Here is a 17,677-nt window from a genome sequence, read left to right as displayed (position 1 = left end):
ACATTCAATACTTGGAACACAAGCAGACAGTCACTGGGGAGTCATATGCATCCCTACCATACAACCTAACGGAAGTCATAAGAAAAATGCTGTGGAAAACTTTCCAGAGGTGCTGCTTTTTCACAAAATGCACCAGTGCACAGATTGAATGCTGTTGCTGCTGCTTTGAGAGACTGACTTTACAGAACTTACCCATCCACCTTACAGTCTGGATCTGGCCCCCAGTGACTATTTCCTGTTTTGACACCTAAAGAAAAATGTACATGGATATTGCTTTGCTGATGATAATGAACTGGTCTGCTGTTTCTGTATTCTTTGATGGACAGGACAAAGCATTTTATTTGTCTGTTATTTCCTCAGTGCCAACAAATGACCCCAGGGGCTCACATCTGGTGAGTATGGGCTTGATAAACCCAGGGTCCTGAGCTGTTTGTTTGTTTGTTATTTGTTTTTTAGGAGCATTAGCAAGTAAGGCCATATTGCTCCGGGGATATGTGGTGGTCATTCTCTGACCTTTCCGCATCCTCCGTATTTGGTGGGCATGGGTTCAAACCCCGGTCTAATCAAGAAGCGTGTGCTACGCACTGCTGCTCCTGCCCACCTAGCTACGGAGGCGCCGCAGTCCTGAACTGGATATCATCATTCTTCTCTTTCTTGCTTTCTTGGTGATTCCCTTCTACTTCTGACTCTCTCTCTCTCTCTTTCTCGCAGGGTAACATGGGATTTTTTTTTTTTTTTTTGTTTGGCTGGTGCAGCATAAGCCTCAGGCTTCCTTGCACCTTATGACTAATAATAATAATAACAATAAATAGAAGAAGTGTATTGAAGTTCACGGGAATTACATTGAAAAATAAAGCCAGATTTTTGTAACTCTATCTCATTTCCTTCATAGGTAGGTAGGTAGGGAGGGAGGTAATTTATTGAATGCCTTGTACATTCAATAAATTTCAATTCAAATTGAGACACACACAATGCAGTGTCATGCCTGCTCATAATGACTTTTTTCATAAAGTTTCTGCTGGTTAAGACTCTGTGTTTGTGTGTGGGCACATGCTGAATCTTTAGAATATACACTTGGCGCAAAGAAGAATATCATCATAAGAGATATTTAATGATTTAATGCAAACGCCTGTGGGATTCAAAAGTGAATTCCATGGGTTTTAATTTAGAATAAGCAGCCTTATGTTTGAAGGTCTATATACCATAATCATATGCTATTTTGGCAAACACAAATGTATTTGTAAATATTTTATGACCATTGGCTCATATCAATGAATCTGTTATTATTCTGATTGAGTAATTTGAATATGAATCTGCTAAGAAATTTCTGTCTTTTATTTCCCTTGCAACTTTATTGCCACCACATGTGTGCATTACTGGAAACACTGCATTTTTTTCCCTTAAAAAAAGTCATCTCTAATCAAAAATGTTAATGAACATATTACCCATTTCATTTTATTACTTGATGTTGATATCTATAATAATGCTTCAAATAGGCTTCAGGGGGTTAGAAAAGTTATGATTCTTACTAACTGCAACTGAATACACCAACTGTACATGGCCAAAACTTTATTAAAATAAAATAAAAATAAAACAGGACAAAATTTGATGTAAAAATAAAATACACTAACAACTGTAGAATTAAAAGCAATACAAAATATAGACAAAATTAAAATATACATGATATATTACAAATTAAAAGTGATGAAACAAAACCATAGCTTTCAAAGGTGACCACCTTCATACTGTCATACTGTCCAGTTTATCAACAGTGTAACTGTTGATAAATTGGACAGTATGAATGGTTCTGCCTGGCATGCACCTGAGTCATTTCTGGTTTCTGTGCACATGTGGAGGATAATTCCAATGCTCCTACAGTAATGTGCCATGAGTCATGATCCTGCTGATATTATTTAAGGATATGACACGACAGTAAAGTTCCACTGTTTCGAAGGTGGTCAACTTCGAAAGTTAACTACAGTTTGGTTTATCACTTTTAATTTGTAATAATATTTTGTGTATACAGGTAGCCCTTGTTTTGCACTGGTCCAATTTGTGCCATTTCGCAATAGCACCAGTCACTAACCACAAGGCCATTAATATTTATTTTTGAACTTTTTTTTTATAAATTGAAAGTTTAAATTGCCAAACAAAATTTATCAGCATCATACTGTATTGGTATGTTATTTCTGGCTCAAAGGCTACTTAGGCCATATTGTGCCTATAAACGAGATGAAGGTCACACAGCGTCTGTAAGAACAGTTAGAAACAATTATACAGTTGTATCCATTTTAAAAAGCAGAAAAATTCTGGGAGATTTGCATCATTATCTATGAGCTGGTGGAGGGTCAAACGTTCTTGAAGATTTTGAAGAATACTGAATGAGGCTTTTTGGGCTTGAGTGTATAAGGTGCATTCAGCGAGAATATGCTTTATTGTGAGAAGAGAGTTGCAGTGCATACACTGCGGAGGATCATTTCCTGTAAGAAGAAAAATGTGGGAGAGCTGACTGTGCGCGATTTGTGCTCTAGCTAGGATGACTTCTTATTTTCTGTTTATACAAAAACTAGAGACCCATAACTGTGATTCAGGTTTTATTTCAAGGAGCTTGTTATTCAGTTGAGATTGTCATAGAAGTGTCCATTGTTCCTTACATGTATTTCTTATATGGGATCTGTAATCCATATATGGAACAAAGTAATCTGGTGATGCTATGTTGGATGAATGTTTGGCTGCATAGTCTGCTTTTTCATTCCCTGATATCCCAGTGTGGCCTGGGATCCAGCAAAAGATGGCTACTTGCTGGTGATCATGGATATGTATCGGCTGAGATTTTATAGATTTAAAGGATGCTTTGCTGAGGAGGAATTTTGCAAGGCTGAAAGTGAACTCTGTGAGTCAGTATATATTACACTTTTTTGGATGGACAAATGAAGAATGTTTTCTAAGGCAAGCTTGATGGCACATAATTCAGCTGTATAAATTCTGCATTCAGCTGGAAGTGAAATGGAGATGGTGTTAAAGGGAAAGACAACTGCAGCACCGACTTTACTACCAGACTTTGATCCATCAGTGTATACTTGTGTAAAATTTTGTGTGTGAGCAGTATGCAGTTGCTGTATATTGGTATTTGCTAGTGAATATTTTCCTCAGTTTAGGAAATAGCTATCAAGGGATGGTCTAATAGAAAACCATGGAGGATCTGAATTGTTTGGATCTTTGAGGATTTTGTCCAGATGTATATTCCAAGTTTGTAATAAAGCCTGCAATCTGATGCCAGTAGGCTAAGCTGCTCTAGGTTTATTTCTGTAGTACATTGTGAACTGTGGATCATTAAGTATTGGCCTAATGGGGTGAGTAGGTAGACTTTGTACTGGCACCTACTTCTATAAGCACCTACTGCTAGCACACTTTCCCTAGCAGAATCGTACACCGGGGCCCATAATCGAGGTGAGATCTGATTAGGGCTCTGTACAAGTGAAGTAAGATGTGGCGATCTACAACCCATGATATAGAAGAGATAACTTAGTAAGTTCATTTTTTTCTGGCAAGCAGTCCTTAAATGTGTAATTAGATAGTATGAATCAGAGCTGTAATACTCAATATGTTCTACGTTGATAATAATATTAGTAAATTAATAAGAGGAGTTTACCTCAATATAGTACGTGGAACACTTCCGTATGATACCCTCCAGAAATTAAAACGGAAAAAACGAAAAAATCGACAACTTACCGGTACATTAAAGTAAAATATAAATAATTAAATAATCAATTTAACACAATTCAAAATCAATTCAAAACAATTAAAATTCAAATTAACGCAATTAAAAGAATCTAACGAAAATATTCAAATTAACGCAATTAAAAGAATCTAACGAAAATATTCAAAACGAAAATCGTTTTGAATATTTTCGTTAGATTCTTTTAATTGCATTAATTTGAATTTTAATTGTTTTGAATTGATTTTGAATTGTGTTAAATTGATTATTTAATTATTTATATTTTACTTTAATGTACCGGTAAGTTGTCGATTTTTTCGTTTTTTCCGTTTTAATTTCTGGAGGGTATCATACGGAAGTGTTCCACGTACTATATTGAGGTAAACTCCTCTTATTAATTTACTAATATTAAATGTGTAATATATTCTGAGAAGTTCAGTTTATTATCGAAAATCAGACCAAGGAGACGAATGCTATTCACAACCGTGATAGGATGATTTGTTAGGTGTACCTCTGGATCTAGATGCATCTTTCATTTATTGCAAAAAGTGAATGGCTCTTGATTTCTGACAGGATAGTTGGTAACCATTCTGTGTCATTCATAGCTCAATATTATTAACTGAGGTTTGCTGTTGCCTTGCAAACCTTATTATTATTATAAGTTAATAAAATATTATTAACTGAGGTTTGCAGTTGCCTTGCAATAAAGCTCATGTTCTGCGAACTGCAAGAGAAGTCAGATCATCAGCATAAAGGTATGAATTTACAGCATTGGGAATATTTTTGGTCATCAGATTTATTCTTATTGCAAATAAGGTTGCAATGAGTACAGAGCCGTGAGGGACTCCTTCTTGCATATATGTTTGCGAAAGGACTTGCTGATAGCGAACTTGAAAGGTCCTGTGCTGTAAGAAATTTTGTATGAAATACAGCAAGTGCCCTCTCAGGTTCAGGGAATGAAGACCTCTCAGGATGCCAAACCGCCAAGTGGTGTCAAAGGCCTTCTCTATGTTGAGACACACCATTATGAGATGCTTATTTTGGATAAATGCATTCCTGATGTTTGTTTCTGCTTTGATCATGAGATCCAGGGATGATCAGTGTTTTCTGAAACCAAATTGATTGTCAGAGATCATATTTTGGGAATCAAGATACCATGTTAGTCGACGGTGTATCATTTATTCTATGGTTTTACTTAAGCAGCTGGTGAGTGAAATGGGTCTGTAATTATTTGGAATAGAATGATCTTTCCCTGGTTTGGGTATCACCAGTACAAATGCGTGATGCCAGGAGCTGGGGAAGGAATGCTCCATGAGGATGCGATTGTAGAAGGCCAGCAGCAAAGTTAATGATTTATTGTCTAAGTGTTGTAACATTATGTAGTATATTCCATCTGGGCCTACAGCACTGTTCTTAGCGGTGGATAAGGCCTCTTGAAGATCTATCAAAGTAAGTGGTTTATTGTAAGGTAAAGAGGATGTAGTTCTAAATTTCAGATAGGATTTTTCTGCTAAAGCTTTCATCTTTTGAAATGATGGATCATATGCTGTAGAGTCAGACAACTGTGAAAATACCATCCCTAGTACATTTGCAATCTCCAGGTGTAGATTGCTCCTGTTCATTCCAGGTGAAAAGTGGGGATGACAAGGGAGGAAATTTTCCATTTAATTGCCTTATTTTTCTCCAGATAATTCTTACATCAGTATTTTTATTAATTGCAGTTGCGAATCGAACCCAAGAGCCTCTTTTTGCTTTCTTCCTAATACAACGGGCTTTAGCTCTAATTTTCTTGTAATTAAATTAGCATTTTGAATAAATTAGCATTAGTAGAGGCATTTGATGCAAGAAAGCAAGCTTATGCAGCATCAGCCAAAAAAAAAAAAAAAAAAACCCACTTCCACTTCACCCCTCTGTTCGTTCAAAATACCTGTCCAGCTGAGCCTTAAACTTATTTAGGCTATCAACCTCCACCACAAGGAATGGAAGTCTGTTCCACCAACCAACCACCCGCTGGCTAAAGGCAAATTTCCGCACATCTATCCTACATCTGTCTTTCCTCAATTTGAATTTATGCCCTCTCAGGTGATTTTTCTGAGCTAGAGGAAGAATCCCATCAGCATTGAGCATGCTTAAACCATTCAAGGCTTTATACACCTCTATCAGATCACCTCGCTGGTGCCTAGTCTCCAGACACTGTAATTTGCAAAACTTAAGCCTTTCTTCGTAAGAGCACCCCTTTGTTCCATTCATTAATCTTGTTGCCCTTCTCTGTACTCGTTCCAGCAGCTCTACATCCTTCTTGAAATGAGGCCTCCAGACCTGTATACAGTACTCTAGGTGTGGCCTGACCATCGCCTTATACAATGGAATAATCACCTCCTTATCCCTGCTGGAAAAATTCCTGTATATCATTGACAATACTCCATGAGCTACTCTTGCAGCCCTTCTGCACTGCTCAGAGAACTTCATATCTGCCTGCACAACCACCCCCAAGTCCCTTTCATTCTCTACCACTGTCAGTGTAGTACCACAGAGTTGATACGTTGCTCTGGGGTTGCTGTTTCCCATGTGTAGTACTTTACATTTATCAATGTTAAACTTCATTTGCCACCTCTCAGCCCATCTGCTCAACCTTTCCAGATCCTGTTGCAGCAGCATAGTGTCAGTAGTGTCCTTGACAACCCTGCCAACCTTTGTATCGTCTGCAAACTTGGACATTAAGCCCGATATACCATCATCAATATCATTTATAAATACAGAAAACAATAATGGACCCAACACTGAGCCCTGAGGGACTCCACTAATAACATCAGTCCACGATGAGCAGTGTCCATTGATTACCACTCTCTGTCTTCTCCCCCTCAACCACCCCTTTATCCATAGCAGCAATTTGCCTCCAATGTCACACTGCTCCAATTTGTGTAGCAGTCTTCCATGTGCAACAGTATCAAAAGCCTTTCTAAGATCCAAGTATATAATATCAAAGTTATTCCCTGCATCCAGTTCTTTTGTGACTGCATCATAGTATCCAATCAAGTTGGTCAGGCAAGACTTCCCCTTAACAAAACCATGCTGTGTCTGAGCTATAACTGAAGTCTTGTCTAAATGTCTTGTCTTGTCTCGTCTAAATTTATGACTGGCAGTGTTAGAATGTTTGAGGAATAATTCCATGTACAGTTTTTTTATTTTTTTACACTCTTATAGTCCTCGTTCCACCAATAATTGGTGTTTCTATGGATGCTTGACTGTGGGATGGCAGTGGATGCAGTTGCTAGGATCTATTTTGTAATATGATTAGCAACTGCGTCAATTGGATGAGATTTAATGATCTGATTGTCGAAGGTCTGATATATGAGAGGTGTACTTTGCCCAATCTGCCTTGGAAAATTTCCATTTTGTGCAGGTTTCTGTTGGTATGCAGTGTGACATTTCAATTTTACATATTATAGGGTAGTAGTCACTGCTGAGCAAATCATCCAGAGCTGTCCAATACTAGGGTAAAGGATTGGAGAGCAGATAGAGAGAGAGCTATTGAAGAGACTGTTCCTGTTGGAAGGTGGAGGTAAGTTGGCGAGCCAGTATTTAATATGGTTAGTTTTTTCTGTCGATAAGAATTTCAATGATTTGTCCTCATCAGTCTGTATTGGGAGAACCCCACAATGGATGGTGTCCATTGAAGTCACACAGTAAACAGAAAGAGGTTGCCAACTGCTGAACGAGATCTTCAAGTTCATGTAGGGTACAAGGGTGACTGTGTGGCAGGTAGATTGAAGCAAGTGTTGGGGAAATGCCAATCACTATTCTTGTGGCAATAACTTCAATAATAGTTTGCAACTGAATGCGTTTGCAGGGTACTCTTGCATCTATAAGTACAGCTAACCCTTCGTGAGCATTATTAGTAGCAGGTCTGTCTTGCCAAAAGAGAGTATAATTTTTTATCGAGCTAGACACCTGAGGTGTTAAATATGTCTCTTGTAAACAAATTCCAATTGGTTTATAATGTGTAATTATCTCGTGGATTTTGTTGATATTGCTGCAAAAGCCTCTGCAGTTCCATTGGACGATGTTTGTCATTGTTTGGATTTAAATGAAGAAGCTGTGTCTGTCTGCTTTTTGGAAGTCTGTTTCAGTCGGTCAATTTTTATTTTTGTCTCTCTTTGAAAATATTGGTCTGGCATCTATTTTGTCTTCTGGATGAATATCCAGAATGGTTTCCGTTTCTTCTTGAGAGCAAGTCTCATTTGTGTCCATAAGGAAAGATTCAGCATGCTGCTTGTTACCAGGATAAGAGTTTTCTGTTTGATTATATCTTATATGGGTAACAGGTGGTATCGTGACTAATGTGTTACTAGATCTATTTGAAGTCTGTTGCTTTGAGGACTGAGGTACAGAGAAGAGTAAAGTTCAGAGGCCATTCAGAAACAGAGATGCTTGGCAGGATTGATGTATCTGTTTGAACTGAATATTGAATGAAATTTTTGAGCAGTTTCGATATATGTACGTCTTGGCAGGTATCTGTTGCTGTAATTGTTTTCTGGCTTCAGAAAATGAAACTTTCTTTTCTATCTTGTATTTTTTTCTCATATTTCCACTGATCACATGTTTTAGAGAAGGCTGGATGGTTACTTTTACAATTAGGGCAAAGTGAGGACTGTGATTTACAATTAGCTTGGGCATGTTTCTTCGATCCACAGTTAGGGCATACTGCATCACCTCGACAGACCGTTTGGGAGTATCCAAATTTCTGACATTTATAGCACCTTAGCGGGTTTGGGATATACAGGCGAATGCGGCAGTTCAAATATTTTGCTTTCACTTATGACGGTAGGTTTGGTGAGCTAAATGTCAGTATGATGCTGTGAGTTGGAATAATTTAACCGTCTTTCTTCATCATAATTCTGTTCGCTTGTATGACCTCTGATCTTGCATTTCATTGACAATTTCTTCTTCTGAGACATTCATTAGGTCCCATTCTCAGATGACACCCTTGAAGTATTGAGGGTAGCATGTGGTGACACTTTAACCAGAATTCTGCTGAATGTTGTGAGTTTGAGCAGGTACTCAGTGTTTGGAGCTTGTTGTCTCAACCAATAGATCACCAGATTTGAGATGGCAGACCATTTTTGGGGAACCTGCTACATTTTCCAGACATTTTTGTATGAGGAATGGCGATAGATTGCCTAGGGCCTGATTTGTTAAGGAATGCAGGATCAGGAAACTTGGATGTTCTATTAGGGAAGCATCAATCTTCAGTCGCTTTTGGTTGGTATTGTCATCATTCGGTTGGTGCAAATCAGTTGAATTTGGATTTGCTGTCTGAATCAGTGGGAAGTTTTCAAAATCCATGTTTTGCTCCTTTTGGCGCTGGGGATTTGCTTTACCACCCAGTTGTAAGGCTCCGCCACAGGTAGGCAGGAGCAGTGCCACAAGGTGACCAAGCGGCAGAGTTAGTTAGTGTTACTAGAAAAAAAGAACAGAAAGGTGGTTTTCCTTTCTGGTACCTAATTCTTGTCGTGAAAAAGAGCTACTTTGATAGAGAAATCAAGAAAAATGGTTGTTGAAACAAAAAATAGAATCTATTCACTGAAATACTCTTTACAGAAAAAGCATTTAGAGATGCACTAGAATCGCTTGGCCATAGAACGCTTGGCACCAGGGGCAGCATCATACTGTACTCGGTATTACACTGTTCATGTGATCAAGGACAATCTGAGCCAATCACAGATAATACCATCCAGTTTGACATAGAACCATCCAGTTTGACAGAGGCAGAAAAAGAGAGGGACAAAAGTTGCCGCTAATAGCTTTGGCAAGAGACCAGAATGGTCAGCTACCATTTGAACAAGAAGCAAGTTTTTTTCTAATCTTAGTCTTTCAAACACAAGTTATTGTTGGTGACCCTATTTTCAGAGAGATGGGGAATATACTAAGAAAGAAGGATAGGTGGAACAGGATCAGGGTATGTCTTCTGGGGGCAAAAGTTGATGTTGTTGTACAAGTTGGAACTAATGACATTAAGAGTAAGAGATCTGCAGATTTACTCAACAAATACAGGTCAATGTTGAAAAAAAGTCATGAGTTAGGGTTGAATGTGAAAGTGTCTGCAATTCTGCCCAGACATGATAGGAGGGAGTATATGATGAAAGCATTATGCAAGGCTCAAGGGGTAGAATTTTTTTCAGCCTGATCTGTGCTTGTTGACAGGAGAGACTGCTTCTACAGGGATGGGGTACACTTAAATAGAAAGGGTGCAAGAATATTTGCTGATGCTCTCAAGGCAGTGTTAGGTGGGTCGGAAAACTGCTAGCTTAGGGGGATACACAGACTATAAGGTTAACAGTGGCCACAATCAGAGGCAAAAGTGATTCTTGCACTGCTTCTATTAGAATGAGCAGCAGCCTGGAAAGCAAAGTAATGGAGATTTCCAGGACTGCTGGGGGTCATAGTGTAACAAGTAAATACATGGGCTGTGTTTTGGGTAACTAAGAGTAGGAACAAGTGCATGTATACTTGCATGTACTCCAATGCTAGGAGTATAGTTAATAAATTTGATGAGCTTGAAGTTCTAGTCTAGATATCAAAGGCAGATATCGTTGGGATATCAGAGATGTGGTGTCACACAGATATAAGAAGTGCACAATTGGAATTTGGGAGGTACAGTGGGAACAGGAAGGATAGATAGGACAGGAAGGAAGGAGGGGTTATGCTGTTGGTTAAGAAACCCAAAATCTAAGGAAGTGCATCCAATTGATGTTCGTGGACAATGCAGTGTTGAGTCTGTTTGAAGGGAAATAAGCACTGGGAAAGGAAAAATGAGAGTAGGTGTGTGTGTTACAGGTCTAATAAATCTGATGAGTATAATGAGAAATTTTGCAGAAAAATTCAGTGGCCCAGTAAATCAGAATGTCTTATTATGGGGGATTTCAACTTTGGGATATTGACTGGAACTTGTGGGTTGGTCACAAACACACTAACAAGACTTTTGTGGATTTATTGGATGACTGTTTTCTACAGAAACATGTTCGAGAGGCAACCAGAGGGAGTAATACTCTTGATCTGATTATCAGCAGTGATTATTTATGCACTAAGAATTTGCATTTAAAGGAGCCACTGGGTGACAGTGATCACAATGTACTGACATGGGAATTACTTAAAGATGAAACTACCATCAAGGCTAAAGATAAGGGCTTTTGCTTTCATAAAAGTGACTACAGAGGTCTCAGACAGTTTTTAAATTCTGTACAGTGAGATCAATTGATGATGTCACCAACGTTGAATTCTAAATGGGAAGCCCTCAGGGATTTAATTTTGGAGGGTACTAGGTTTTTAATTCATCTAAAAAATACTGTTTAAGGTTTAGGCCAAAATGGATGTCAGATGATTAATGAGGCTCGTGGCAGAGAAGTAGAATGTATGGGATGCATATAAAGTACCAGGTGACACAGAAGCCTATGACAGGTATAAACTAGTCTGTAATTAAGTCACAAAGGAGGTTAGGCTGGCGAAGGCAGATTACGAGAAATCTTTGGCAAAGGATGCAAAGAAAAATAGCAAAGATTTCTTTACTTATGTAAACTTTAGAAGGAAAGGAATGAACCAGATTGGACCACTTAATATAGATGGGTTGACTATTGATGATCATGCTCAGGTAACTGATAAACTGAATGAGTACTTTTCATCTACATTCACAAATGAGGAGTCATTCAATGGGGGGGAGAGCCAGAAGTTTATCAAACGCTAACAGGGAGCTAAGTGATTTTGTAATAACTGAGAGCAAAATGGAGGAGAAATTGTTGAAGTTAAACATAAGGAAGGCACCTGGGGTGGATGGGATCTATCCAGTTATATTAAAGGAGGCAGCAAAGGAAGCAAGCAAACCTTTAGCCATAATTATGAGAGCTTCATTGGACTCAGGGGAGGTCCCCATGGACTGGATGTGTGCAAATGTATCACCAATTGACAAAGTTTCAAAAGGTGACACAAGTAACTATAAACCAGTGATTCTATTATTTTCCCATGGAACACAAGTTTAACTTGTGCTTCGGGGAAAATAATGGAGTCATTGGTTCAAGAAGCATTGCAGGGTCATCTATACAAGACTGCAGTAATAGTTAAGCACAGCATGGGTTTGTTAAAGGGAGGTCTTGTCTGACCAATTTGATTGGATACTGTGATGTGGTCACAAAAGTACTGAGTACCAAATAATTTTGATATCATATACTTGGATTTCAGGAATATCACAACTTTATGAAATTGATAAAGCTCAAGAAACCTATAAGTAAAAAGAAATCCAAAGAAGAAAAAATTATTCAAGAAACACTTGTCATGATGAACCAAAGATGACAAATGAAGAGCAAGAAAAACACTGACAGGGAGAAAATTGAGTATACTGAGTTATGCAAAGCCATTAGAAAGAGACTCAGAGAGGACATAAGAAGATTTAACACAAGAAAAGTAGAACAAGCATTAAGGGAAAACAAAGGATTTAAATCAGCAGCTATGAGCAGTAATACAGAAAGACAAATGATACTGAAACTGAAGAATAGCGATGGTGTTCTTATAAACAGCAGAGAAGGCATAATTCAAATAGCAGAAGACTATTATAAAGAGTTATACAAGGAGTGAGGGAATGATGCCAGCAGTGGGGAAGATGGATCACAAATTAGTAACACATACAACATATCTGATATCCTTCCTGATGAGGTAGAACATGCGTTGAAGGAAATGAAGAAGAAGAAAATCCCAGAGGAAGATGAAGTTACTGTAGAGTTGTTAATATTGGGAGGAAGAGACATGACACAAAAACTTGCAAGACTCTTCACAAAATGCATTAGAATAGGTGTGATGCCTAAGGAGTGGAATAATGTAATTATAGTTTTGCTGCATAAGAAAGGAGGTAAATCAGAAATTGGAAATTATAGACCAAATAGCTTGTTAACCCATATCTTCAAGTTATTCACAAGAGTCATTACTAACAGATTAGAAGGAATACTTGATAAGAATCAACTGAAAGAGCAAACTGGCTTTAGTACAGGATTCTCAACTATGGATCACCTTCACATAATGTCACAGCTAATGGAGAAAGAAAATGAATATTAAACACCATTATACCAGGCATTTGCGGATTATGAAAAGGCATTTGACTCCATACAGCATAAGGCAATGTTTCGGGCACTGGAAAGACAAGGCATAGATACCCCTTCCCCCATATATTCTGATTTTGAAGAAAATATATGAGAATGCTATCTCCTTTATTAGACTAGACAAAGACAGTAGCAAATTTAAAATTGAGAAAGGAGTTCGACAAGGAGACACAATATCTCTGAAGTTGTTTACTGCTGCCCTTGAGGAAGCTTTCAGAAGATTAGACTGGATGCAGAAAGGAGTCAATGTGAATGGAGAGTACCTAAACCATTTACCGTTTTCAGATGACATTATGGTCATAAGCCACGATCCCAAAGAATTAGAGGAAAATCTTAATCAGTTATGCAGAGTCAGTAACGATTTTGGAATAAAGATGAATATGGCTAAAACAAAAGTAATGATGAACAAGTATGCCACAGAAAGGGAAATAATGATTGAAGGAGCAGTAATTGAAAAGGTGGAGTTATATACTTATCTGGGACAAGTCATTAGCTGTAATAATGATAAATGGCTGGAAGTCAAGAGAAGAATAAATTTTGGATGGATAACATTCAGGAAATATAGTCACATACTGAGGAGCAATATCCCAATTTGTCTGAAATGTAAAATAATGAACCAATGTATACTTCCCGCCATGACTTATATAAGTGAAACGTGGGCACTCACCAAAAGAATGGAAGAGAAGCTGAGAACTACACAGCGAAGAATGGAATGAATTATATTGGGAATCAGACTGTTAAATAAGAAGAGAAATGGATTAGGTAACAAACTCAAGTAAAGGACATTCTTATCAAAAGTAAAGAATTAAAATGGTCTTGGTCAGGACATACAGCTCGAAGACATGATAACAGATGGTCTAATAAAATAACAGAATACTACCCAAGAGGACCTAGAAGAAAACCTGGAAGACAGCAATGGAGATGGACAGATGAAATTCATGAGATTGTGGGTAGTAAATGGATGGCCATTGCACAAAAAAGAAGGAACAGGTTGCTGGAGAGGCCTTCATCCTGCAGTGGATTGAAAATGGCTGATGACAAAGACTTGGATTTCAGGAAAGCTTTTGATTGTGGTTTTCATAAAAAAAAAAACCAAGCAGATCCTTTAACTCCTGTAAGGTTCGTGGTTGAGATGCCACAGATTGGAGTTGCTGTTCCAATACAAACCACAGATGCTCGATGGGATTGATGTCTGCGGAATTTGGAGGCCAAGGCAATACTTGGAAATTTTCCTCATGTTCCGCAAACCAGTCTCGAGAACACTCCGGGTTGTGTGGCATGGCGCATTATTCTGCTGAAAGACAACACTGCCAGAGGGGAAGACCATTGCCATGAAGGGTGTACCTGGTTAGCAATGAGCTTTAGGTAGGTGGTAGATGTCAGAGTGCCCAGTACATGGATGACTGGTCCCAGGGTATCCCAGCAGAACATAACCCAAAGCAGACACAGCCACCACCGGCTTGTTTTCGTCCCAGGGTGCATTCAGGCACCATCACTTCCTCAGGTAAACAACGCACACATACCCAGCCATCCACATGGTGCAGCAGGAAACATAATTCATCAGACCAGATGACCTTCTTCCAATCACTCAAAGTCCAGTTTCGATACTTGCGTGCCCATTGTAGGCGGACACCGGTAAACTGTGGTTAGCAAGGGCACTTGGAGCAGCCCCATTTAAGCAGTGTTCAATGTACTGTGTGTTGTGACACATTACTTCCGTCACCAGCATTCCAATTACCGGTGAATTGTGCCACAGTCCCCCTTCTGTTGTCATGTTTTTTTTTTAATTTTTGGCACATCGGCTTCTGTGGCCATAATGCACCTCCCAAAGTTTTGCACTATATGATCCAAGCCCAAGGCAGGATTCGAACCCGCAACCTTTGTGTTGCCAGGCAGGTACTTTACCCACCTGGCTAGCCCTATTGCTACGTACCATCTGGGAGAGCCTTTGTTCACCGTGAGCATCGATGAGCCATAGTCGTCCAACACCTCACCGGCGGTTCGTGGGTTTCCTCTCCTGACCAGTTTCGGTAGGTACTAATCATAGCTGACCATGGGCACCTCACCAACCGTGCCGTTTCGGATATGCTCTGACCCAGTCGTCTGACCATTACAATTTGGCCTTTGTCAAACTCGCTTAAGTCCGCTGCCTTTCCCATCTGAAGAACAAGAGTAACACTGATTAACAGAGCTCAGTATCAGGTGTTTTTTATACTTTGTGCTGACCCACGCATGTGCCTTAGTTCACCTGCAGTTGCTTCGATTTGCATAACAACTTGCTGGTCATAATGTTTTGGCTCATCGGTGTAAATGTCCCTGTAGAAGTGTATAAGTTAAATGTCCATGTAGAAGGCTGCAGCACTTCAGGTTCTCAGTGCATGGACTCAATGTGGAGTTTAGTCTATGCACTGAGAATCTGAGGCTGTTTTGTTGTCAGTCAGTGTATCTAATAAACTAGTCATTCAATATATATTAATGTCTTGCATTTCAAACATCAATTACAAATGATCTGTATCATTGTGCTTGGAAGATTGCGATTAAAAAGGTGATTGTGATTCTCTAGTTTATACTGCCTTATATGAAAGACATATGTTTTAGTTTTATTATACCTGTGTAATAATTTTAGTTTGCCAAATTCCTATACAGTTAAATTCAAGTAAACATAAATTCTAAGAAACTGCATATTTTGCCTTAAAGATATATTCTGCATATTTTGCCTTAAAGCAAAGGAGTCTGGAAATAACTTAAAAGCAATAAAACATTGATTAAATAATAATACATTATGGAGTTATCAAAGTGATTCTCTTTTACACAACAAGAAATTCTCTTTTATACATGGTGTATGAAGAAGACATACACTTTTGGTTTATGCTCTTTATCCACTAAACTAGACAACACCACAACAAAAAAAAAAAATTAATAAACCTTAAATTGTATTAAAAAAAGAAGCAAAGAAAGGAAAATTTACCTTTATTAAAAGATTAATAAGTAACTTAAGTAAATTTGATACTCAATGTAGAGACATGAACTAGCTGAATAAAGAACTGACCCCAACATTAAAAACTTTATATAATGCTTTTTTGCATAATAAGAAATGCATGAAAATTATATATTAACTTACGTTCTAATTACTGGTGTATGATTCAGCTGACCAGTTTCAATCTTCTCAACTATTTTTCCCAAACTTTCTTTCTCACATTCACTCTCACTTAACTTTCTCTTGCTTCTCTTTCTTCTTTTAGGGTGAAACTCCTCATCCAGCTGATCTACTTCACCATGTTCTTCTTTACTGAGTGAGATGCTTTCTGACTGCTTTTGTTCTTTTTCTGCTTCTTCTTCCTCCTTTAACAGTAAATATAGTTATATGGTATTTTAAAGGGGCAGTAAAAATTAATAAATTTCTGAAAATAATTAAAATTAAATATTTCTTCTTCAAAGCATTCAAAAGAAAACCTATATGTACAATTCACTGCATAATATATATTATATGTACAATGAATAAGTTCCAAAAGTTACAACCATCACATCAATCATAAGCAAATTTCAGTCATGTGCCAGTACAAAGACAGCACAAATAATTAGTGTTCATAGCTTTCTTAATCATTTGTAAATGATCCTATGAATCATGCAATGACTATTTCACTAAAATAGCATAAAATATTTGTGATGCTTTTACCAATATAACATAAGTGCATGAACAGCATTAAGAGAATGTGCTGGATTTTTGATAAGACCTGATGCCTATGAATAGTGTCAAGCAAATTATGGAAAAGTTATTGATACTATTCAAAGTATGTTTGACAAAGTCATCAGGCATAAATGTGGTAGGAAATCCATCTCTGAGAATGAGGGTGAGGTTATCATTACAAGTAGAGTAGAGTAGAGGAAACAAGCTGTATGGGTAATGGTTGCTACACCTCATTTCTTATCTCTAGTGATCTGGCAATTCAGATGGCATCTGGATTGAAGTTACTTGCATGAATTAAGATTGGCAATATAAGATTACAGAACATTTCTGAACAGATGAAACCCATTTCCACATGAAAGGAATTAATGCTCTATGCTTCTTGTACCAAAGTCCTCTGTCATCTAAAGTCATTTTTAATTCACTGATATCTTTTCAACAAGCTCATCATTCAATGTAAGCTGTTGCAACATTCCAACTTCCCAACAGAATAGATGCTCATTGACAAACATTTTATGCACGAAGTTGTTCCTTGAAAACCAAAAATATGTTCCATCAAAATCTAAATCACAGAACTGTTTTAGATGAGTCACAAATCAAAGAATTATTAATCATGATTTACATATGCAGAGGCCACTTCAATGCCTTTTGAAAAAACAACAATTACTGTAATACTGATACACTAAAAAAACATGTACACTAAAAAAAAAGTGCAATGCAGCTTTTCAAAAATCTAAGTGTATGAACTCAATATTGTTTTTTGCATCCAGTTCCTTTATTACTGCATAATAGTTTCCAATCAGCCTGGTAAGACAAGGTCACTCCTTAACAAATTCATACTGTGATCGCAGAATAACTGTGTTCTGGTTAGGATTACTTTATTAAAAAGTGACTCCATTATTCTCCCTAGAAAGCTGAGCTGACAGAGCTGTAATTACTCAATCACCCTGTGATCCTCTCTTATGGATTGCAGATACATTTGCACATACTCAGTCCACAGGGATCAAGGATTCAATCCAAGGATGCTCTCATAATTATGGTTAAAGATTTTCTTACCTCCTCCTTTACTGCCTCGCTTATTATAATTTAACAGATACATACTAAAGTCAAGTTGCCTTTTTTACAAGTTGG

At 37.9% G+C, this 17,677-nt stretch overlaps 1 protein-coding gene across 1 annotated transcript in view; it reads right to left on the bottom strand.

Moving 5' to 3' along the window:
* The window catches only part of LOC150076513 (muscle calcium channel subunit alpha-1-like), a 1,171,392-nt gene that overhangs the window by 668,025 nt on the left and 485,690 nt on the right, over window positions 1–17,677 (bottom strand). The window contains exon 15 of the mRNA XM_090387375.1: window positions 15,983–16,203. Coding sequence (XP_090243501.1) covers window positions 15,983–16,203 — 221 coding nt within the window. The remainder of the gene's footprint in view (window positions 1–15,982; window positions 16,204–17,677) is intronic.

This window comes from Mastigoproctus giganteus, chromosome 13 (genome assembly GCF_048544385.1).
Source record: "Mastigoproctus giganteus isolate SK-2022 chromosome 13, ASM4854438v1, whole genome shotgun sequence".
NCBI lineage: Eukaryota > Metazoa > Arthropoda > Arachnida > Uropygi > Thelyphonidae > Mastigoproctus > Mastigoproctus giganteus.
Note: the sequence above shows the minus strand (reverse complement) of the source record. Positions and strands in the feature narration are given on the sequence as shown.